General features: G+C 63.7%; 1 protein-coding gene across 1 annotated transcript in view; it reads left to right on the top strand.

Moving 5' to 3' along the window:
- The first annotated feature begins 619 nt into the window (after positions 1-619).
- Positions 620-22205, top strand: part of ndufs2 (NADH:ubiquinone oxidoreductase core subunit S2) — a 132842-nt gene continuing 111256 nt past the window's right edge. Inside the window, exons 1-5 of the mRNA XM_072500510.1 lie at positions 620-765; positions 11982-12088; positions 13562-13752; positions 20644-20764; positions 21630-21742. Coding sequence (XP_072356611.1) covers positions 656-765; positions 11982-12088; positions 13562-13752; positions 20644-20764; positions 21630-21742 — 642 coding nt within the window. The 5' untranslated portion in view covers positions 620-655. The remainder of the gene's footprint in view (positions 766-11981; positions 12089-13561; positions 13753-20643; positions 20765-21629; positions 21743-22205) is intronic.

Below are 22205 nucleotides of genomic sequence, written 5' to 3' on the forward strand. Positions count from 1 at the left end.
TGTAAAAATTCATTGATTTGTTTCTTCATTGATATGTTTAATTGTCCTTGTTATTGGGTGGGGGAAGCCGTCACCATCTTTGTCAGGGGCAGCTCAGTGTGATATCCCATAATGTTGCCATGTCTCGCCATTTTGCGGAGGGGCAAAACATGCCGCCATCTTTCTGAGGGGCAAAACAAAGCCTAGATACCCTCCGGTGAGGAACTTGTCCGCCATTGTGTTGAGGGGCACTCAGGTAACATATCTGGAATGTCAAGGCGGGGAGGGCGAGAAACAAATCATAATTGTACACATGCGAGGCTGCTTTTGAAAGAGTTAAATGGGGATTGCCCCTCAGTAAAATGGAGATGTGGCTCAAAATTGACTGAGCCCCTCGAAATGATGGCGGATAAACATCAATCCCTTTCCCCTCCCCCCCCCGCAAAGGAGGGAGATAACGCCCCTCAGAAAGATGGCGGAGCTCACTGTTTAAACCCAGGTGTTCGCTGCCCCGCAGGTGAGACTGGGCGCCCCGCACCACGATGGCGGCGGCTCCGCAGCTCTCTGCGCCCTGTGATTGGGCAGTCCGCCCCTCGGAAAGATGGCGGTCAGGCGGATGTGACGCCGAGGCGTGGGTTTCCGCTCCCCGGTCAGTGAAGGTCGCGGGTGGAGAGTGATGGCGGCGGCGAGGGTTTTGCTGAGAGCCAGAGGGAGCTCGGCCTGTCCTCTGCGGCTGCTGCAGCGGAGTGCGGCGCCCGCGCTGTCCGCCGATCCAACACACCACAGGTAATCGGGGGATGTCTGCGTGGGTCCCTCTGCGGGGGAATGAGGGGGTCCCTCTGCGGGGGAATGGGGGGGTCTCTCTGCGGGGGAATGAGGGGGGGGTCCCTCTGCGGGGGAATGAGGGGGTCTCTCTGCGGGGGAATGAGGGGGTCCCTCTGCGGGGGAATGAGGGGGTCTCTCTGCGGGGGAATGAGGGGGTCTCTCTGCGGGGGAATGAGGGGGTCTCTCTGCGGGGGAATGAGGGGGTCCCTCTGCGGGGGGAATGAGGGGGTCCCTCTGCGGGGGAATGAGGGGGTCTCTCTGCGGGGGAATGAGGGGGTCCCTCTGCGGGGGGAATGAGGGGGTCTCTCTGCGGGGGAATGAGGGGGTCTCTCTGCGGGGGGAATGAGGGGGTCCCTCTGCGGGGGAATGAGGGGGTCTCTCTGCGGGGGGAATGAGGGGGTCTCTCTGCGGGGGGAATGAGGGGGTCTCTCTGCGGGGGAATGAGGGGGTCTCTCTGCGGGGGAATGAGGGGGTCCCTCTGCGGGGGGAATGAGGGGGTCCCTCTGCGGGGGGAATGAGGGGGTCCCTCTGCGGGGGGAATGAGGGGGTCCCTCTGCGGGGGAATGAGGGGGTCCCTCTGCGGGGGGAATGAGGGGGTCCCTCTGCGGGGGGAATGAGGGGGTCCCTCTGCGGGGGAATGGGGGGGTCCCTCTGCGGGGGAATGAGGGGGTCCCTCTGCGGGGGGAATGAGGGGGTCTCTCTGCGGGGGAATGAGGGGGTCTCTCTGCGGGGGAATGAGGGGGTCCCTCTGCGGGGGGGGAATGGGGGGTTCTCTCTGCGGGGGAATGAGGGGGTCCCTCTGCGGGGGAATGAGGGGGTCTCTCTGCGGGGGAATGAGGGGGTCTCTCTGCGGGGGAATGAGGGGGTCCCTCTGCGGGGGAATGAGGGGGTCTCTCTGCGGGGGAATGACGGGGTCCCTCTGCGGGGGAATGAGGGGGTCTCTCTGCGGGGGAATGAGGGGGTCCCTCTGCGGGGGGAATGAGGGGGTCCCTCTGCGGGGGAATGAGGGGGTCTCTCTGCGGGGGAATGAGGGGGTCCCTCTGCGGGGGGAATGAGGGGGTCCCTCTGCGGGGGGAATGAGGGGGTCCCTCTGCGGGGGGAATGAGGGGGTCCCTCTGCGGGGGAATGAGGGGGTCCCTCTGCGGGGGGAATGAGGGGGTCCCTCTGCGGGGGGAATGAGGGGGTCCCTCTGCGGGGGAATGGGGGGGTCCCTCTGCGGGGGAATGAGGGGGTCCCTCTGCGGGGGGAATGAGGGGGTCTCTCTGCGGGGGAATGAGGGGGTCTCTCTGCGGGGGAATGAGGGGGTCCCTCTGCGGGGGGGGAATGGGGGGTTCTCTCTGCGGGGGGGAATGGGGGGGTCCCTCTGCGGGGGAATGAGGGGGTCTCTCTGCGGGGGGAATGGGGGGGTCCCTCTGCGGGGGGAATGGGGGGTCCCTCTGCGGGGGGGAATGAGGGGGTCCCTCTGCGGGGGAATGAGGGGGTCCCTCTGCGGGGGAATGAGGGGGTCTCTCTGCGGGGGGAATGAGGGGGTCCCTCTGCGGGGGGAATGAGGGGGTCCCTCTGCGGGGGAATGGGGGGGTCCCTCTGCGGGGGGAATGGGGGGGTCTCTGCGGGGGAATGAGGGGGTCTCTCTGCGGGGGGAATGAGGGGGTCCCTCTGCGGGGGGAATGGGGGGTCTCTCTGCGGGGGGAATGGGGGGGTCTCTCTGCGGGGGAATGGGGGGTCTCTCTGCGGGGGGAATGAGGGGGGGGTCTCTCTGCGGGGGGAATGAGGGGGTCCCTCTGCGGGGGGGAATGAGGGGGGTCTCTCTGCGGGGGAATGGGGGGGTCTCTCTGCGGGGGGAATGAGGGGGTCCCTCTGCGGGGGGAATGGGGGGGTCCCTCTGCGGGGGGAATGGGGGGGTCTCTCTGCGGGGGGAATGAGGGGGTCCCTCTGCGGGGGGAATGAGGGGGTCCCTCTGCGGGGGGAATGGGGGGGTTCTCTCTGCGGGGGGAATGGGGGGGTCTCTCTGCGGGGGAATGGGGGGGTCTCTCTGCGGGGGAATGGGGGGGTTCTCTCTGCGGGGGGAATGGGGGGGTCTCTCTGCGGGGGAATGGGGGGGTTCTCTCTGCGGGGGGAATGGGGGGGTCTCTCTGCGGGGGAATGGGGGGGGTCTCTCTGCGGGGGGAATGAGGGGGTCTCTCTGCGGGGGGAATGGGGGGGTCTCTCTGCGGGGGAATGGGGGGGTTCTCTCTGCGGGGGGAATGGGGGGGTCTCTCTGCGGGGGAATGGGGGGGTCTCTCTGCGGGGGAATGAGGGGGTCTCTCTGCGGGGGGAATGGGGGGGTTCTCTCTGCGGGGGGAATGGGGGGGTCTCTCTGCGGGGGAATGGGGGGGTCTCTCTGCGGGGGGAATGAGGGGGTCTCTCTGCGGGGGGAATGAGGGGGTCTCTCTGCGGGGGAATGAGGGGGTCTCTCTGCGGGGGAATGGGGGGGTCTCTCTGCGGGGGGAATGGGGGGTCTCTCTGCGGGGGAATGGGGGGGTCTCTCTGCGGGGGGAATGAGGGGGTCTCTCTGCGGGGGGAATGAGGGGGTCTCTCTGCGGGGAATGAGGGGGTCTCTCTGCGGGGGAATGGGGGGGTCTCTCTGCGGGGGGAATGGGGGGTCTCTCTGCGGGGGAATGGGGGGGTCTCTCTGCGGGGGGAATGAGGGGGTCTCTCTGCGGGGGGAATGAGGGGGTCTCTCTGCGGGGGGAGAATGAGGGGGTCTCTCTGCGGGGGAATGAGGGGGTCTCTCTGCGGGGGGAATGGGGGGGTCTCTCTGCGGGGGGAATGAGGGGGTCTCTCTGCGGGGGGAATGAGGGGGTCCTCTCTGCGGGGGGGAATGAGGGGGGTCTCTCTGCGGGGGAATGAGGGGGGTCTCTCTGCGGGGGGAATGGGGGGGTCCCTCTGCGGGGGGAATGAGGGGGGTCCCTCTGCGGGGGAATGAGGGGGTCCCTCTGCGGGGGAAATGCTGCGGGGGAATGAGGGGGGGGTCTCTCTGCGGGGGGAATGAGGGGGTCCCTCTGCGGGGGAATGAGGGGGGGGTCTCTCTGCGGGGGAATGAGGGGGGGTCTCTCTGCGGGGGAATGAGGGGGGTCCCTCTGCGGGGGGAATGAGGGGGTCCCTCTGCGGGGGAATGAGGGGGTCCCGCTGCGGGGGAATGAGGGGGGTCCCTCTGCGGGGGGAATGAGGGGGCCCCTCTGCGGGGGGAATGAGGGGGTCCCTCTGCGGGGGAATGAGGGGGTCCCTCTGCGGGGGAATGAGGGGGTCCGCTGCGGGGGAATGAGGGGGTCCCTCTGCGGGGGGGAATGAGGGGGGTCCCTCTGCGGGGGGAATGAGGGGGGTCCCTCTGCGGGGGGAATGAGGGGGGTCCCTCTGCGGGGGGAATGAGGGGGTCCCCTCTGCGGGGGGAATGAGGGGGTCCCCTCTGCGGGGGGAATGAGGGGGTCCCTCTGCGGGGGAATGAGGGGGGGTCCCTCTGCGGGGGAATGGGGGGGTCCCTCTGCGGGGGGAATGAGGGGGTCCCTCTGCGGGGGAATGAGGGGGTCTCTCTGCGGGGGAATGGGGGGGGTCCCTCTGCGGGGGGAATGTCCCTCTGCGGGGGGAATGAGGGGGTCCCTCTGCGGGGGGAATGAGGGGGTCCCTCTGCGGGGGGAATGAGGGGGTCCCTCTGCGGGGGAATGAGGGGGGTCCCTCTGCGGGGGAATTGGGGGGTCCCTCTGCGGGGGGAATGAGGGGGGTCCCTCTGCGGGGGAATGAGGGGGTCCCTCTGCGGGGGAATGAGGGGGTCCCTCTGCGGGGAATGAGGGGGTCCCTCTGCGGGGGAATGAGGGGGGTCCCTCTGCGGGGGGAATGAGGGGGGTCCCTCTGCCGGGGAATGAGGGGGTCCCTCTGCGGGGGAATGAGGGGGTCCCTCTGCGGGGGGAATGAGGGGGTCCCTCTGCGGGGGGAATGAGGGGGTCCCTCTGCGGGGGGAATGAGGGGGTCCCTCTGCCGGGGGAGATGAGGGGGTCCCTCTGCGGGGGGAATGAGGGGGTCCCTCTGCGGGGGGAATGAGCGGGTCTATGCGGGGGGAATGAGGGGGTCCCTCTGCGGGGGAATGAGGGGGGGGTCTCTCTGCGGGGGAATGAGGGGGTCCCTCTGCGGTGGGAATGAGGGGGTCCCTCTGCGGGGGGGAATGAGGGGGGTCCCCCTGCGGGGGGAATGAGGGGGTCCCTCTGCGGGGGGAATGAGGGGGTCCCTCTGCGGGGGGAATGAGGGGGTCCCTCTGCGGGGGGAATGAGGGGGTCCCTCTGCGGGGGGAATGAGGGGGTCCCTCTGCGGGGTGGAATGAGGGGGTCCTCTGCGGGGGGAATGAGGGGGTCCCTCTGCGGGGGGAATGAGGGGGTCCCTCTGCGGGGGGAATGAGGGGGTCCCTCTGCGGGGGGAATGAGGGGGTCCCTCTGCGGGGAATGAGGGGGTCCCTCTGCGGGGGGAATGAGGGGGTCCCTCTGCCGGGGGAATGAGGGGGTCCCTCTGCCGGGGGAATGAGGGGGTCCCTCTGCCGGGGGGAATGAGGGGGTCCCTCTGCGGGGGGAATGAGGGGGTCCCTCTGCGGGGGGAATGAGGGGGTCCCTCTGCGGGGGGAATGAGCGGGTCTATGCGGGGGGGAATGAGGGGGGTCCCTCTGCGGGGGAATGAGGGGGGGGTCTCTCTGCGGGGGAATGAGGGGATCCCTCTGCGGGGGGAATGAGGGGGTCCCTCTGCGGGGGAATGAGGGGGTCCCTCTGCGGGGGAATGAGGGGGTCCCTCTGCGGGGGAATGGGGAGGTCTGCGGGGGAATGGGGGAGGTCTGCGGGGAATGGGGGAGGTCTGCGGGGAATGGGGGAGGTCTGCGGGGGAATGGGGGAGGTCTGCGGGGGAATGGGGGAGGTCTGCGGGGGAATGGGGGAGGCCTGCGGGGGAATGGGGCAGGCCTGCGGGGGAATGGGGCAGGCCTGCGGGGGAATGGGGCAGGCCTGCGGGGGAATGGGGGCAGGCCTTGCGGGGGAATGGGGGAGGAAATGGATGGAATGGGGGGTCTGCGGGGGGGAATGGATGGAATGGGGATCTGCAGGGGTATTGGATGGAATAGGGGGTCTGCGGGGGTAATGGATGGAATGGGGGGTCTGCGGGGGATTGGATGGAATGGAGATGTCTGCGGGAGAGTGGGTGGAAATGGGGGGGTCTGCGGGAGAGTTAGGTGGAATGGGGGGGGTCTGCGGGAGAGTGGTTGGAATGGGGGGGTCTGCGGGAGAGTGTGTGGAATGGGGGGGTCTGCGGGAGAGTGGGTGGAATGTGGGGTCTGCGGGAGGAATGGATGGAATGGGGGGTCTGCAGTGATCATGGATAGAATGGGGGGGTCTGCGGGAGAGTGTGTGGAATGGGGGGGTCTGCAGGAGAGTGTGTGGAATGGGGGGTCTGTGGGGGGAATAGATGGAATGGGGGGGTCTGCGGGGGAAAATGGATGGAACGGGGGGTCCTGCGGGGGGAATGGATGGAACGGGGGGGGTGAGTGAGGAGGAAATGGATGGAATGGGGGGGGTCTACGGGGGTAATGGATGGAATGGGGGGTCTGCGGAGGTAATGGATGGAATGGGGGGTCTGCGGGAGGAATGGATGGAATGGGGGCCTGCGGGGGGAAATGGATGGAATGGGGGGTCTGCGGGGATAATGTATGGAATTGGGGGTTTGCGGGGCAATGGGGGGGTGTATGTGTGGCAATGGGGGGGTGTATACGGGGCATTGGGTGGTCTATGCGGGGGCATTGGGTGGTCTATGCGGGGGAATGGGGGGAGTTTGGCGGGGGAATGAGGGGGTCTCTGCGGGGAGAATGAGGGGGTCTCTGCGGGAGAATGATGGGGGTCTCTGCGGGAGAAGAGGGGGTCTCTGCGGGAGAATGAGGGGGTCTCTGCGGGAGGATGAGGGGGTCTCTGCGGGGGGATGAGGGGGTCTATGCGGGGAATGAGGGGGTCTATGCGGGGAATGGTAGGGGTGGGTCTATGCGGGGAATGAGGGGGTCTATGCGGGGATGAGGGGGTCTATGCGGGGAATGAGGGGTCTATGCGGGGAATGAGGGGGTCTATGCGGGGAATGGGCGGGTCTATGCGGGGGAATGAGGGGGTCCCCTCTGCGGGGCAATGGGGGTCTGCGGGGAATGGGGTGGTCAAAGCGGGGAATGGGAGGCTCTGCGGGCGAATGGGGGGTCTGCAAGGTGATGGGGGGGGTCTATGCGGGGGAATGGGGGCGTTTGCAGGGGTCTGCGGGGGAATGGGGGGTTTATGTGGTGCAATGGTGGGGTGTATGCGGGGAATTGGGGAATTCTATGCGGGGAATTGGGGGGGGTCTATGCGGGGCAATGGGGGGTTCTATGCGGAGGAATGGGCGTGTCTATGCGGGGCAATGGGGGGAGTCTGCGGAGGAATGGCGGGGTCTATGCGGGGGAATGGGGGGTCTATGGGGGGTCGATGCGGAAAATGGGGGGGGTCTATGCGGGGAAGGTGAGGGATCTATGCGGGGGAACGGGAGGGGTCTATGCGGGGGAACGGGAGGGGTCTATGCGGGGGAATGGGGGGTCTATGCGGGGGAATGGGGGGGTCTATGCGGGGGAATGGGGGGAGCCTGCGGGGGATTTGGGGTTCTGCGGGGGTTTTGGGTTTCGGCGGGGGATTTGGGGGTCTATGCGGGGGAATGGGGGAGTCTGTGGGAGAATGGGGAGATCTGCGGGGGGAATGGGGAGGTCTGCGGGGGGAATGGGGAGGTCTGCGGGGGGAATGGGGAGGTCTGCGGGGGGAATGGGGAGGGTCTGCGGGGGAATGGGGAGGTCTGCGGGGGAATGGGGAGGTCTGCGGGGCAATGGGGGGGGGAAATGGATGGAATGGGGGGTCTGCAGGGGGAATGGATGGAATGGGGGTTCTGCAGGGGTAATGGGTGGAATGGGGGGTCTGCGGGGGAATGGATGGAAAGGAGATGTCTGCGGCAGAGTGGGTGGAATGGGGGGGTCTGTGGGAGAGTGGGTGGAATGAGGGGGTCTGTGGGGGAATGGATGGAAAGGAGATGTCTGCGGCAGAGTGGGTGGAATGGGGGGGTCTGTGGGAGAGTGGGTGGAATGAGGGGGTCTGTGGGAGAGTGGGTGGAATGGGTGGGTCTGTGGGAGAGTGGGTGGAATGAGGGGGTCTGTGGTGGAATGAGGGGGTCTGTGGGTGGAATGGGGGGTCTGCGGGAGAGTGGGTGGAATGGGGGATCTGCGGAAGAGTGGGTGGAATGGGGGGGGTCTGCGGGTGAGTGGGTGGTATGGGGGGGTCTGGGAGAGTGGGTGGAAATGGGGGGTCTGCAGGGGTAATGGATGGAATAGGGGGTCTGCGGGGAGAGTGGGTGGAATGGGGGGTCTGCGGGAGAGTGGGTGGAATGTGGGGTCTGCGGGGGGGAATGGATGGAATGGAGGGTCTGAGGGAGGAATGGATGGAATGGGGGGTCTGCGGGAGAGTGGGTGGAATGTGGGGTCTGCGGTGGTCATGGATAGAATGGGGGGTCTGAGGGGGGAATGGATGGAATGGGGGGTCTGCGGGGGGAATGGATGGAATGGGGGGTCTGGCGGGGGAAATGGATGGAATGGGGGGGGTCTGCGGGGGTAATGGATGGAATGGAGGGTCTGCGGGGGGGAGTGGAGGGAATGGGGGGGTCTGCGGGGGTAATGGATGGAATGGGGGGTCTGCGGGGGGGAGTGGAGGGAATGGGGGGCTCTGCGGGGGGAATGGATGGAATGGGGGGGTGCGGAGGTAATGGATGGAATGGGGGGGTCTGCGGGGGGAGTGGAGGGGAATGGGGGTCTGCGGGGGGAGTGGAGGGAATGGGGGGCCTGCGGGGGTAATGGATGGAATGGGGGGTCTGCGTAGGGAATGGATGGGTCTGCGGAGGGAATGGATGGAATGGGGGGTCTTTGGGAGAGTGGGTGGAATGGGGGGGTCTGTGGGAGAGTGGGTGGAAAGGGGGGGTCTTTGGGAGAGTGGGCGAATGGGGGGGGTCTTTGGGAGAGTGGGTGGAAAGGGGGGGTCTGTGGGAGAGTGGGTGGAATGGGGGGTCTGTGGGAGAGTGGGTGGAATGGGGGGGGTCTGTGGGGAGAGTGGGTGGAATGGGTGTCTGGGAGAGTGGGTGGAATGGGGGGGTCTGCGGGAGAGTGGGTGGAATGGGTGTCTGTGGGAGAGTGGGTGGAATGGGGGGGGTCTGTGGGGAAAGTGGGTGGAATGGGGTGTCTGTGGGAGAGTGGGTGGAATGGGGGGGGGTCTGCGGGAGAGTGGGTGGAATGGGGGGTCTGGGGGAGAGTGGGTGGAATGGGGGGGTCTGCGGGAGAGTGGGGTGGAATGGGATTGTCTGCGGGGAGAGTGGGTGGAATGGGGGGGTCTGCGGGTGAGTGGGTGGAATGGGGGGTCTGGGAGAGTGGGTGGAAATGGGGGGTCTGCGGGAGAGTAGGTGGAATGGGGTGGGGGTCTGTGGGAGAGTGGTTGGAATGGGGGGGTCTGTAGGAGAGTGTGTGGAATGGGGTGTCTGCGGGGGGAATGGATGGAATGGGGGGTCTGCAGGGGTATTGGGATGGAATGGGGGGTCTGCGGAGGGAATGGATGGAATGGAGGGGTCTGCGGGAGAGAGTGGGCGGAATGGGGGGGTCTTTGGGGAGAGTGGGTGGAATGGGGGGGTCTGCGGGAGAGTGGGGTGCCATGGGGGGGGTCTGCGGGAGAGTGGGTGGAATGGGGGATCTGTAGGAGAGTGGGTGGAATGGGGGTGTCTGCGGGGGAAATGGATGGAATGGGGCCGTCTGCGGGGGGAATGGATGGAATGGGGGTCTGCAGGGGTATTGGATGGAATGGGGGGGTCTGCTGAGGGAATGGATGGAATGGAGGGTCTGCGGGAGAGTGGGCGGAATGGGGGGTCTTTGGGAGAGTGGGTGGAATGGGGGGGGTCTGCGGGAGAGTGGGTGCCATGGGGGGGTCTGCGGAGAGTGGGTGCCATGGGGGGGTCTGCGGGAGAGTGGGTGGAATGGGGGATCTGTAGGAGAGTGGGTGGAATGGGGTGTCTGCGGGGGGAATGGATGGAATGGGGTGTTTGCGGGGGGAATGGATGGAATGGGGTGTCTGCGGGGGGAATGGGTGGAATGGGGGGGGTGCGGAGGAAATGGATGGAATGGGGGGTCTACGGGGGTAATGGATGGAATGGGGGGGTCTGCGGGAGGAATGGATGGAATGGGAGCCTGCGGGGAAATGTATGGAATGGTGGGGTCTGCGGGGGAATGGGGGAGTCTGCGGGGGAATGGGGGAGTCTGCGGGGGAATGGGGGGGTCTTTGCGGGGCAATGGGGGGGTCTATGCGGGCAATGGGGGTCTCTGCGGGAGAATGAGGGGGTCTCTGCGGAGAATGAGGGGGTCTCTGCGGGGCAATGGGGGGGGTCCCTCTGCGGGGCCATGGGGGGGTCCCTCTGCGGGGCCATGGGGGGGGTCCCTCTGCGGGGCCATGGGGGGGTCCCTCTGCGGGGCCATGGGGTCTATGCGGGAGAATGAGGGTGTCTATGAGGGGTCTGTGCGGGGGAATGGGGGCGTTTGCGGCGGAATGGGGTGGTCTGCGGGGGAACGGGGGGGTCTATGCGGGGGAACGGGCGGGTCTATGGGCGGGAATGGGGGGGTCTCTGCGGGAGAATGGGGGGGAGTCTGCGGGGGAATGGGGGAGGTCTGCGGGGGAATGGGGGAGGTCCTGCGGGGGAATGGGGGAGGTCTGCGGGGGAATGGGGGGGGTCTGCGGGGGAATGGGGAGGTCTGCGGGGGATTGGGGAGGTCTGCGGGGGATTGGGGGAGGTCTGCGGGGGAATGGGGGAGGTCTGCGGGAGAATGGGGAGGTCTGCAGGGGATTGGGGGGTCTGCGGGGGAATGGGGGAGGTCTGCGGGGGATTGGGGGAGGTCTGCGGGGGGAATGGGGAGGTCTGCGGGGGAATGGGGGAGGTCTGCGGGGGATTGGGGGGAGGTCTGCGGGGGATTGGGGGAGGTCTGCGGGGGAATGGGGGAGGTCTGCGGGGGATTGGGGGGAGGTCTGCGGGGGAATGGGGGAGGTCTGCGGGAGAATGGGGAGGTCTGCGGAGAATGGGGAGGTCTGCGGGGGATTGGGGGAGGTCTGCGGGGGATTGGGGAGGTCTGCGGGGGGAATGGGGGAGGTCTGCGGGGGAGATGGGGGAGGTCTGCGGGGAATGGGGGAGGTCTGCGGGGGAATGGGGGAGGTCTGCGGGGGATTGGGGGAGGTCTGCGGGGGATTGGGGGAGGCCTGCGGGGGAATGGGGGAGGCCTGCGGGGGAATGGGGGAGGTCTGCGGGGGAATGGGGGAGGTCTGCGGGGGAATGGGGGGTCTGCGGGAGGAATGGATGGAATGGGGGTCTGCGGGGGGGAATGGATGGAATGGGGCATCTGCGGGGGTAATGGGTGGAATGGAGATGTCTGCGGCAGAGTGGGTGGCATGGGGGGGTCTGTGGGAGAGTGGGTGGAATGGGGGGGGTCTGTGGGAGAGTGGGTGGAATGAGGGGGCCTGTGGGTGGAATGGGGGGGGGTCTGCGGGAGAGTGGGTGGAATGAGGGGGTCTGTGGGTGGAATGGCGGGGTCTGCGGGAGAGTGGGTGGAATGGGGGAGTCTGCGGGTGTGCGTGGGTGGAAAAGGGGGGGTCTGCGGGAAAGTGGGTGGAATGGGGGGGTCTGCAGGAAAGTGGGTGGAATGGGAGGGTGAAGTCCACGGGGGGGAGGGGTGGTTTGGTCTGCGGGGGGGCGAGCGAAGTCCGTGGGCAGGGGGGGGGGGTGAGTTCCGCGGGCGGGGGGGGGGTTGAGTTCCGCGGGCGGGCGGGGGGGGGGGTGACATCCGCGGGCGGATTGGGTGAGTTCCGCGGGCGGGGGGGTGGGTTCCGTGGGGGGGGGGGGGAGGGTTCCGCGGGCGGGGGGGGGGTGAGGTCTGCCGGAAGGACGGTTGATGTCCACGGGGGGGGGGGTGATGTCTGCCGGAGGGGCGGGGGGGGGGGGGCGAGGTCTGCCGGAGGGGCGGGTGATGTCCCCGGGGGGGGGGGGGGGGAGAGGGGGGAGTCTGCGGGGGGCTTTCTAATTTCTCTCTCCTTGCCACTCAGGGGAGCGAGGCAGTGGCAGCCGGACCCGGAATGGATGAAGCAATATGAAGGGGCAGTGATGTATCCGACTGAAATCACGGCCAAGTGGAAACCACCCCCTTGGAACGGTGAGAGGCAGAGGGAGGTGGGGGGGAATGCATCTGTTTTGGACTCTGTCCCGACACGGCTCAGCGACCCAGGGCGTATCAGAGGGAGATGGGGTGGGGGGGGGGTGCAGCTGTTCGGACTCTGTCCCGACACGGCTCAGCGACCCAGGGCGTATCAGCGGGAGGGTGGGGGGGGGGGTGGGGGGGAATGCAGCTGTTCGGACTCTGTCCCGACACCGCTCTGCGACCCAGGGCGTATCAGAGGGAGGTGGGGGGGGGGGGTGCAGCTGTTCGGACTCTGTCCCGACACGGCTCAGCGACCCAGGGCGTATCAGAGGGGAGGTGGGGGGGGTGCAGCTGTTTGGACTCTGTCCCGACACCGCTCAGCGACCCAGGGCGTATCAGAGGGAGGTGGGGGGGGGGGGGTGCAGCTGTTCGGACTCTGTCCCGACACCGCTCAGCGACCCAGGGCGTATCAGAGGGAGGTGGGGGGGGGGTGCAGCTGTTCGGGACTCTGTCCCGACACGGCTCAGCGACCCAGGGCGTATCAGAGGGAGGTGGGGGGGGTGCAGCTGTTCGGACTCTGTCCCGACACCGCTCTGCGACCCCAGGGCGTATCAGAGGGAGGTGGGGGGGGGGGGGTGCAGCTGTTCGGACTCTGTCCCGACACCGCTTTGCGACCCAGGGCGTATCAGAGGGAGGTGGAGGGGATGCAGCTGTTCGGACTCTGTCCCGACACCGCTCAGCGACCCAGGGCGTATCAGAGGGAGGTGGGGGGGGTGCAGCTGTTCGGACTCTGTCCCGACACCGCTTTGCGACCCAGGGCGCATCAGCGGGAGGTGGGGGGGAATGCAGCTGTTCGGACTCTGTCCCGACACCGCTTTGCGACCCAGGGCGTATCAGAGGGAGGTGGAGGGGATGCAGCTGTTCGGACTCTGTCCCGACACGGCTCAGCGACCCAGGGCGTATCAGAGGGAGGTGGAGGGGATGCAGCTGTTCGGACTCTGTCCCGACACCGCTCTGCGACCCAGGGCGTATCAGAGGGAGGTGGAGGGGATGCAGCTGTTTGGACTCTGTCCCGACACCGCTCAGCGACCCCAGGCCGTATCAGAGGGAGGTGGGGGGGAATGCAGCTGTTTGGACTCTGTCCCGACACGGCTCAGCGACCCAGGGCGTATCAGCGGGAGGTGGGGGGGGGTGGGGGGGGGGTGCAGCTGTTCGGACTCTGTCCCGACACCGCTCTGCGACCCAGGGCGTATCAGAGGGAGGTGGGGGGGGGTGCAGCTGTTCGGACTCTGTCCCGACACCGCTCAGCGACCCAGGGCGTATCAGAGGGAGGTGGGGGGATGCAGCTGTTCGGACCTCTGTCCCGAAACCGCTCAGCGACCCAGGGCGTATCGAAGGCAGAGGGAGCTTATTCAGGTCTCTGTTCGCAATGTCTGACTTTCCACCCCATCTTTCTCTCCCTCTTTTCTCACACGTACTCCCTCACAGACAAAGACCCCCCAAAAGAGAGGAAAGTTACCAACTTTGTCATCAACTTTGGTCCTCAGCACCCGGCTGCCCACGGAGTCCTGCGCCTAGTCATGGAGCTGAGTGGGGAGTCTGTGAAGAAATGCGACCCCCACATCGGCCTCCTGCACCGGGGCACAGAGAAACTCATTGAATACAAAACCTACCTGCAGGTACGTCATCCCCTCGGGGCTGCCTTCCTAACCGTGCTATCAGAGGGTCAGTACTGAGGGAGTGCTGCACTGTCAGAGGGTCAGCACCGAGGGAGTGCTGCACTGTCAGAGGGTCAGTACTGAGGGAGCGCTGCACTGTCAGTGGGTCATTACTGAGGGAGAGCTGCACTGTCAGAGGGTCTGTACTGAGGGAGTGCTGCACTGTCAGAGGGTCAGTACTGAGTGAGCTCTGCACTGTCAGAGGGTCAGTACTGAGGGAGAGCTGCACTGTCAGAGGGTCAGTACTGAGGGAGCGCTGCATTGTCAGAGGGTCAGTACTGAGTGAGCGCTGCACTGTCAGAGGGTCAGTACTGAGGGAGTGCTGCACTGTCAAAGGGTCAGTACTGAGGGAGCGCTGCACTGTCAGAGGGTCAGTACTGAGGGAGTGCTGCACTGTCAGTGGGTCATTACTGAGGGAGAGCTGCACTGTCAGAGGGTCTGTACTGAGGGAGTGCTGCACTGTCAGAGGGTCAGTACTGAGTGAGCGCTGCACTGTCAGAGGGTCAGTACTGAGGGAGAGCTGCACTGTCAGAGGGTCAGTACTGAGGGAGCGCTGCATTGTCAGAGGGTCAGTACTGAGTGAGCGCTGCACTGTCAGAGGGTCAGTACTGAGGGAGAGCTGCACTGTCAGAGGGTCTGTACTGAGGGAGTGCTGCACTGTCAGAGGGTCAGTACTGAGTGAGCGCTGCACTGTCAGTGGGTCATTACTGAGGGAGTGCTGCATTGTCAGAGGATCTGTACTGAGGGAGCGCTGCACTGTCAGAGGGTCAGGACTGAGGGAGTGCTGCACTGTCAGAGGGTCAATGCTGATGGAGTGCTGCACTGTCAGAGGGTCAGTATTGAGGGAGTGCTGCACTGTCAGAGGGTCAGTACTGAGGGAGCGCTGCACTGTCAGAGGGTCAGTACTGAGGGGGTGTTGCACTGTCAGAGTGTCTGTACTGAGTGAGTGCTGCACTGTCAGAGAATCAGTACTGAGGGAGTGCTGCACTGTCAGAGGGTCAGGACTGAGGGAGTGCTGCACTGTCAGAGGGTCAATGCTGATGGAGTGCTGCACTGTCAGAGGGTCAGTATTGAGGGAGTGCTGCACTGTCAGAGGGTCAGTACTGAGGGAGCGCTGCACTGTCAGAGGGTCAGTACTGAGGGGGTGTTGCACTGTCAGAGTGTCTGTACTGAGGGAGTGCTGCACTGTCAGAGAGAATCAGTACTGAGGGAGTGCTGCACTGTCAGAGAGACAGTACTGAGGGAGTGCTGCAATGTCAGAGGGACACTACTGAGGGAGTGCTGCACTGTCAGAGGATCAGTACTGAGGGAGTGCTGCACTGTCAGAGGGTCAGTACTGAGGGAGTGCTGCACTGTCAGAGGGTCTGTACTGAGGGAGTGCTGCACTGTCAGGGTCAGTAGTACTGAGGGAGTGCTGCACTGTCAGAGGGTCAGTACTGAGGGAGCGCTGCACTGTCAAGAGGGTCAGTACTGAGGGAGTGCTGCACTGTCAGAGGGTCTGTACTGAGGGTGTGCTGCACTGTCAGAGGGTCTGTACTGAGGGAGTGCTGCACTGTCAGAGGGTCAGTACTGAGTGAGCGCTGCACTGTCGGGTCTGTACTGAGGGAGTGCTGCACTGTCAAAGGGTCAGTACTGAGGGAGTGCTGCACTGTCAGAGGGTCAGGACTGAGGGAGTGCTGCACTGTCAGAGGGTCAATGCTGATGGAGTGCTGCACTGTCAGAGTCAGTACTGAGGGAGCGCTGCACTGTCAGTGGGTCATTACTGAGGGAGTGCTGCACTGTCAGAGAGTTAGTACTGAGGGGAGTGCTGCACTGTCAGAGGGTCTGTACTGAGGGAGTGCTGCACTGTCAGAGAATCAGTACTGAGGGAGTGCTGCACTGTCAGAGAGACAGTACTGAGGGAGTGCTGCAATGTCAGAGGGACACTACTGAGGGAGTGCTGCACTGTCAGAGGATCAGTACTGAGGGAGTGCTGCACTGTCAGAGGGTCAGTACTGAGGGAGCGCTGCACTGTCAGAGGGTCAGTACTGAGGGAGTGCTGCACTGTCAGAGGGTCAGTACTGAGGGAGTGCTGCACTGTCAGAGGGTCAGTACTGAGGGAGTGCTGCACTGTCAGAGGGTCTGTACTGAGGGAGTGCTGCACTGTCAGGGTCAGTAGTACTGAGGGAGTGCTGCACTGTCAGGGTCAGTAGTACTGAGGGAGTGCTGCACTGTCAGAGGGTCAGTACTGAGGGAGCGCTGCACTGTCAGAGGGTCCGTACTGAGGGAGTGCTGCACTGTCAGAGAGTCCAGTACTGAGGGAGTGCTGCACTGTCAGAGGGCCAGTATTGAGGGAGTGCTGCACTGTCAGAGGGTCAGTACTGAGGGAGCGCTGCACTGTCAAGAGGGTCAGTACTGAGGGAGTGCTGCACTGTCCAGAGGGTCTGTACTGAGGGAGTGCTGCACTGTCAGAGGGTCAGTACTGAGGGAGAGCTGCACTGTCAGAGGGTCTGTACTGAGGGAGTGCTGCACTGTCAGAGGGTCAGTACTGAGTGAGCGCTGCACTGTCGGGTCTGTACTGAGGGAGTGCTGCACTGTCAAAGGGGTCAGTACTGAGGGAGTGCTGCACTGTCAGAGGATCTGTACTGAGGGAGCGCTGCACTGTCAGAGGGCCAGTACTGAGGGAGTGCTGCACTGTCAGAGGGTCAGGACTGAGGGAGTGCTGCACTGTCAGAGGGTCAATGCTGATGGAGTGCTGCTCTGTCAGAGTCAGTACTGAGGGAGCGCTGCACTGTCAGAGGATCAGTACTGAGGGAGTGCTGCACTGTCAAAGGGTCAGTACTGAGGGAGTGCTGCACTGTCAGAGGGTCAGTACTGAGGGGGTGTTGCACTGTCAGAGGGTCTGTACTGAGGGAGTGCTGCACTGTCAGAGAGACAGTACTGAGGGAGTGCTGCAATGTCAGAGGGACACTACTGAGGGGAGTGCTGCACTGTCAGAGGATCAGTACTGAGGGAGCGCTGCACTGTCAGAGGGTCAGTACTGAGGGAGCGCTGCACTGTCAGAGGGTCAGTACTGAGGGAGTGCTGCACTGTCAGAGGGTCAGTACTGAGGGAGTGCTGCACTGTCAGAGGGTCAGTACTGAGGGAGAGCTGCACTGTCAGAGGGTCTGTACTGAGGGAGTGCTGCACTGTCAGGGTCAGTAGTACTGAGGGAGTGCTGCACTGTCAGAGGGTCAGTACTGAGGGAGCGCTGCACTGTCAGAGGGTCCGTACTGAGGGAGTGCTGCACTGTCAGAGAGTCAGTACTGAGGGAGTGCTGCACTGTCAGAGAGTCAGTACTGAGGGAGTGCTGCACTGCCAGAGGGTCAGTACTGAGGGAGCGCTGCACTGTCAGAGGGTTTGTACTGAGGGAGTGCTGCACTGTCAGAGGGTCTGGACTGAGGGAGTGCTGCACTGTCGGAAGGTCAGTACTGAGGGAGTGCTGCACTGTCAGAGGGTCAGTACTGAGGGAGTGCTGCACTGTCAGAGGGTCAGTACTGAGGGAGCGCTGCACTGTCAAAGGGTCTGTACTGAGGGAGTGCTGCACTGTCAGAGGGTCCGTACTGAGGGAGTGCTGCACTGTCAGAGGGTCAGTACTGAGGGAGCGCTGCACTGTCAGAGGGTTAGTGCTGAGGGAATACTGCACTGTCAGAGGGTCTGTACTGAGGGAGTGCTGCACTGTCAGAGGGTCCGTACTGAGGGAGTGCTGCACTGTCAGAGGGTCAGTACTGAGGGAGCGCTGCACTGTCAGAGGGTCAGTGCTGAGGGAGAGCTGCACTGTCAGAGGGTCAGTACTGAGGGAGCGCTGCACTGTCAGAGGGTTTGTACTGAGGGAGTGCTGCACTGTCAGAGAGAGTACTGAGGGATCGCTGCACTGTCAGAGAGTCCGTACTGAAGGAGTGCTGCACTGTCAGAGAGTCCGTACTGAGGGAGTGCTGCACTGTCAGAGGGTCAGTACTGAGGGAGCGCTGCACTGTCAGAGGGTCAGTACAGAGGGAGTGCTGCACTGTCAGAGGGTCAGTACTGAGGGAGTGCTGCACTGTCAAAGGGTCAGTACTGAGGGAGTGTTGCACTGTCAGAGGGTCAGTACTGAGGGAGTGCTGCACTGTCAGAGGGTCAGTACTGAGGGAGTGCTGCACTGTCAGAGCGGCAGTACTGAGGGAGCGCTGCACTGTCAGTGGGTCGGTACTGAGGGAGTGCTGCACTGTCAGAGGGTCAGTACTGGGGGAGTGCTGCACTGTCAGAGGGTCAGTACTGAGGGAGTGCTGCACTGTCAGAGGGTCAGTACTGGGGGAGTGCTGCACTGTCAGAAGGTCAGTACTGAGGGAGTGCTGCACTGTCAGAGGGTCAGTACTGAGGGAGTGCTGCATTGCCAGAGGGTCAGTACTGAGGGAGTGCTGCACTGTCAGAGGGTCAGTCTTTCAGTTGTGTATTAAACCTTGCAGTGTCTGCCCCCTCTGCTGGATATCAAAGAGTGCACGGAGCGTTCCGGGGTCGTCCAATATTTATTCGTCGGCCAATATAATATTGAGGGGGAAAGCAGATGATCTGGCCCGAACCACGTGGCTGTGGGATCTTGCTGTGCACAAATTGGTTGCTATGTTCCCCACACCGCTACACTGCCTGTTAAATAAGCAAGAGCCCCCGAGACGGAGCCAGGCGCTCGTTAAATGCAGATTTCCTTTTTCACCTTTATTGCGTGTAGAATGCCTGCCACCTGGTGGCTCTCGCGAGAACTGAAGCCCATTGAGGATCACCCAACACGCAGAGTTTCCGTATCTGGTGTATTTAGTGTCACGGAGAAGAGCAGCAATTCCTCGAGCTGTTGGGCTTGACAGATCTTCCCCCTCAAAGCAGTGGAGCCATTGAATAAATTCCACCTTGCTTTAGATAGATTTTTAGAAATATATATTTTTATTGAAGTATTTGCAAAATCTTTATAACAATAACAAAAGCAATAATGATAAACATCAACATGGTAAAGTAGACCTTTCCCACCCGACCCCTTCTGTACATCCCTCAACCATCTTGCACCTACCCCATCGGAATGCTGCTTCTGCCGACATTTTAATTTCCCCCGAGAAAGTCGCCGAACGGCTGCCGCCTCCGGGAGAACCCCAGCATTGACCCCCTCAAGGCAAACTTTATTTTCCCCAGCTTGAGAAACCCAGCCACGTCACTGACCCAGGTCTCCACACACGGGGGGGGCTTCGAGTCCCTCCACAGTAACAAGATCCGTCTCCGGCCTACCAGGGAGGCAAAGGCCAGGACGTCGGCCTCTTTCACTCCCTGAACTCCCGGGTCTTCTGACACTCCAAAGATCGGCACCTCTGGACTCGGCACCACCCGCGTACCTAGCGCCTCGGACATTGCCCTGGCAAACCCCTGCCAGAACCCTCCAAGCTTCAGGCATGCACAAAACATGGTTTGCTGGGCTTCCCGCACATCGGGCTTCTACCCCCGAAAAACTTGCTCATCCTCGCCGCCGTCATGTGTGCCCGGTGCACCCCCTTAAACTGTATTAGGCTGAGCCTGGCACATGATGAGGAGGAATTAACCCTGCCTCGGGCGTCCGCCCACAGGCCCGGCTCCAACTCCCCACCGAGCTCCTCCTCCCACTTGCCCTTCAGTTCCTCCACCGGGGTCTCCTCCGCCTCCAACAACTCCTGATAGATATCCGACACTTTCCCCCTCCCCCCCGCCCAGGTACCGGACACTACTCTGTCCTGTATCCCCCGTGGCGGGATCAGCGGGAAAGCCGACGCCTGTTTCCTCAAAGTCCCGCAAATATCCTGAAACCATTCCCCGGCGGCAGCTTGAACTTGTCCTCCAGCGCCTTCAGACAGGGAAAACTCCCGTCTAGGAATAGATCTCCCATCCGTCTAATTCCTGCTCTCTGCCAGCTCGGGAACCCACCATCTATCCTGCCCGGCGCGAACCTCTGGCTATTGCAAATCGGGGTCCAGACTGACGCACCCTCCACCTTGTACCTCCTCCATTGCCCCCAGATCCTCCGTGCCGCCCTTGCCCGACTGCATGCCCTCCAGTCCTTTAACAACACGGATGTGGAGGGTTGATCTTGTTTTCTGGCAAAGCAGGAAAAATAACGTGAGGGTTGAAAGACAATGGCAAAATAAAGACTCTGGCTGTTTCACTGCATCACGGGTGGCACAGTGACTGCTGTTTCACAGCTCCAGGGTGCCAGGTTCGATTCCCGGCTTGGGTCACTGTCTGTGCGGAGTCTGCGCGTCCTCCCCGTGTCTGCGTGGGTTTCCTCCGGGTGCTCCGGTTTCCTCCCACAGCCCAAAGATGTGCGGGTTAGGTGGATTGGCCATGATAAATTGCCCTTTGTGTCCAAAATTGCCCTTGGTGTTGGGTGGGGTCACTGGGTTATGGGGATAGGGTGGAGGTGTGGACCTTGGGTGGGGTGCTCTTTCCAAGAGCCGGTGCAGACTCGATGGGCCGAATGGCCTCCTTCTGCACTGTAAATTCTATGATGAGTCAAGTGGAGAGTATTCCATTACACTCCTGACTTATGCCTTGTTGATAGTGGACAGGCTTTGGGGGTCAGGAGGTGAGTTACTCGTCGTAGGATTCCCAGCCTCAGACCTGCCCTGGTCGCCGCAGTGTTAATGTGTCTAGTCCAGTTCAGTTTCTGGTCAATGGTAACCCCATAGGATGGTGAATGTGGGGCATTTAGTGAGGGTAATGCCATTGAATGTCATGGGGAGGTGTTTAAATTCTCCCCTGATGGAGATGGTCTTTGCCCGCCACTTGTGTGGCGTGAACGTCACTTGTATGTCGCTGGCATTGATGTTCTCTCTCTCTCTCTAGGCCCTCCCATATTTTGATCGCCTGGATTACGTCTCCATGATGTGCAATGAACAGTGCTATTCCCTGGCGGTGGAGAAGTTGCTTAACATCCGTCCTCCAATCCGTGCTCAGTGGATCCGAGGTGGGGTTGTGAGGGGGGGCTGGTTGGGGGAGAAGGGGGGGGGGCTGGTTGGGGGAGCAGAAGGGGGGTGCTGGTTGGGGGAGCAGAAGGGGGGGGCTGGTTGGAGGAGCAGAAGGGGGGCTGGTTGGGGAGCAGGGGGGGCTGGTTGGGGGAGCAGAGGGGGGGCTGGTTGGGGAGCAGAGGGGGGGCTGGTTGGGGGTGCAGAGGGGGGGTGCTGGTTGGGGTGCAGAGGGGGGCTGGTTGGGGAGCAGAAGGGGGGGCTGGTTGGGGTGCAGAGGGGGGGCTGGTTGGGGAGCAGAGGGGGGGGCTGGTTGGGGGAGAAGAAGGGGGGGCTGGTTGGGGGAGCAGTGGGGGGGCTGGTTGGGGGAGCAGAGGGGGGGGCTGGTTGGGGGAGCAGAGGGGGGGCTGGTTGGGGGTGCAGAGGGGGGGCTGGTTGGGGGTGCAGAGGGGGGGCTGGTTGGGGTGCAGAGGGGGGGCTGGTTGGGGTGCAGAGGGGGGGCTGGTTGGGGTGCAGAGGGGGGGCTGGTTGGGGGTGCAGAGGGGGGGCTGGTTGGGGGTGCAGAGGGGGGGCTGGTTGGGGGTGCAGAGGGGGGGGCTGGTTGGGGGTGCAGAGGGGGGACTGGTTGGGGGTGCAGAGGGGGGGCAGGCTGGGGGTGAAAGGTGATGGAGAGGGAGTGTTGATTGGTGGAGAGGGGAGGAGGGTGGTGGTGGGGGGGGGCTGGTGCAGCATCACCCCAGACAACTGGGGTGATATTTGATTTGCCTGCGGTTGGGGAGGACGCCACGAATAGTGTGATTCTGCAAGGTGTCCTGCTCTGCCCCTTCTGACCATGTCTGTTGTGTTCTCCCTCTCTCCCTGTGCCAGTCCTCTTTGGCGAGCTGACACGGATTTTAAACCACATCATGGCTATCACCACCCACGCCCTGGATATTGGAGCCATGACCCCTTTCTTCTGGATGTTTGAGGAGCGGGAGAAGGTAAGGCAGTCTGAGGGACCGAGGGCGGAGTCTGAGGGACCGAGGGCGGAGTCTGAGGGACCGAGGGCGGAGTCTGAGGGGCCGGGGGGCGGCGTCGTCTGAGGGACCGAGGGGCGGAGTCTGAGGGGCCGGGGGGCGGCGTCTGAGGACCGAGGGCGGAGTCTGAGGGACCGAGGGCGGAGTCTGAGGGACCGAGGGCGGAGTCTGAGGGACCGAGGCGGAGTCTGAGGGACCGAGGGCGGAGTCTGAGGGACCGAGGGCGGAGTCTGAGGGACCGAGGGCGGAGTCTGAGGGACCGAGGGCGGAGTCTGAGGGACCGAGGGCGGAGTCTGAGGGACCGAGGGCGGAGTCTGAGGGACCGAGGGCGGAGTCTGAGGGACCGAGGGCGGAGTCTGAGGGACCGAGGGCGGAGTCTGAGGGACCGAGGGCGGAGTCTGAGGGGACCGAGGGCGGGAGTCTGAGG

The sequence above is a fragment of the Scyliorhinus torazame genome, chromosome 4 (assembly GCF_047496885.1).
Source record: "Scyliorhinus torazame isolate Kashiwa2021f chromosome 4, sScyTor2.1, whole genome shotgun sequence".
In the NCBI taxonomy this organism is placed as follows: Eukaryota; Metazoa; Chordata; class Chondrichthyes; order Carcharhiniformes; family Scyliorhinidae; genus Scyliorhinus; species Scyliorhinus torazame.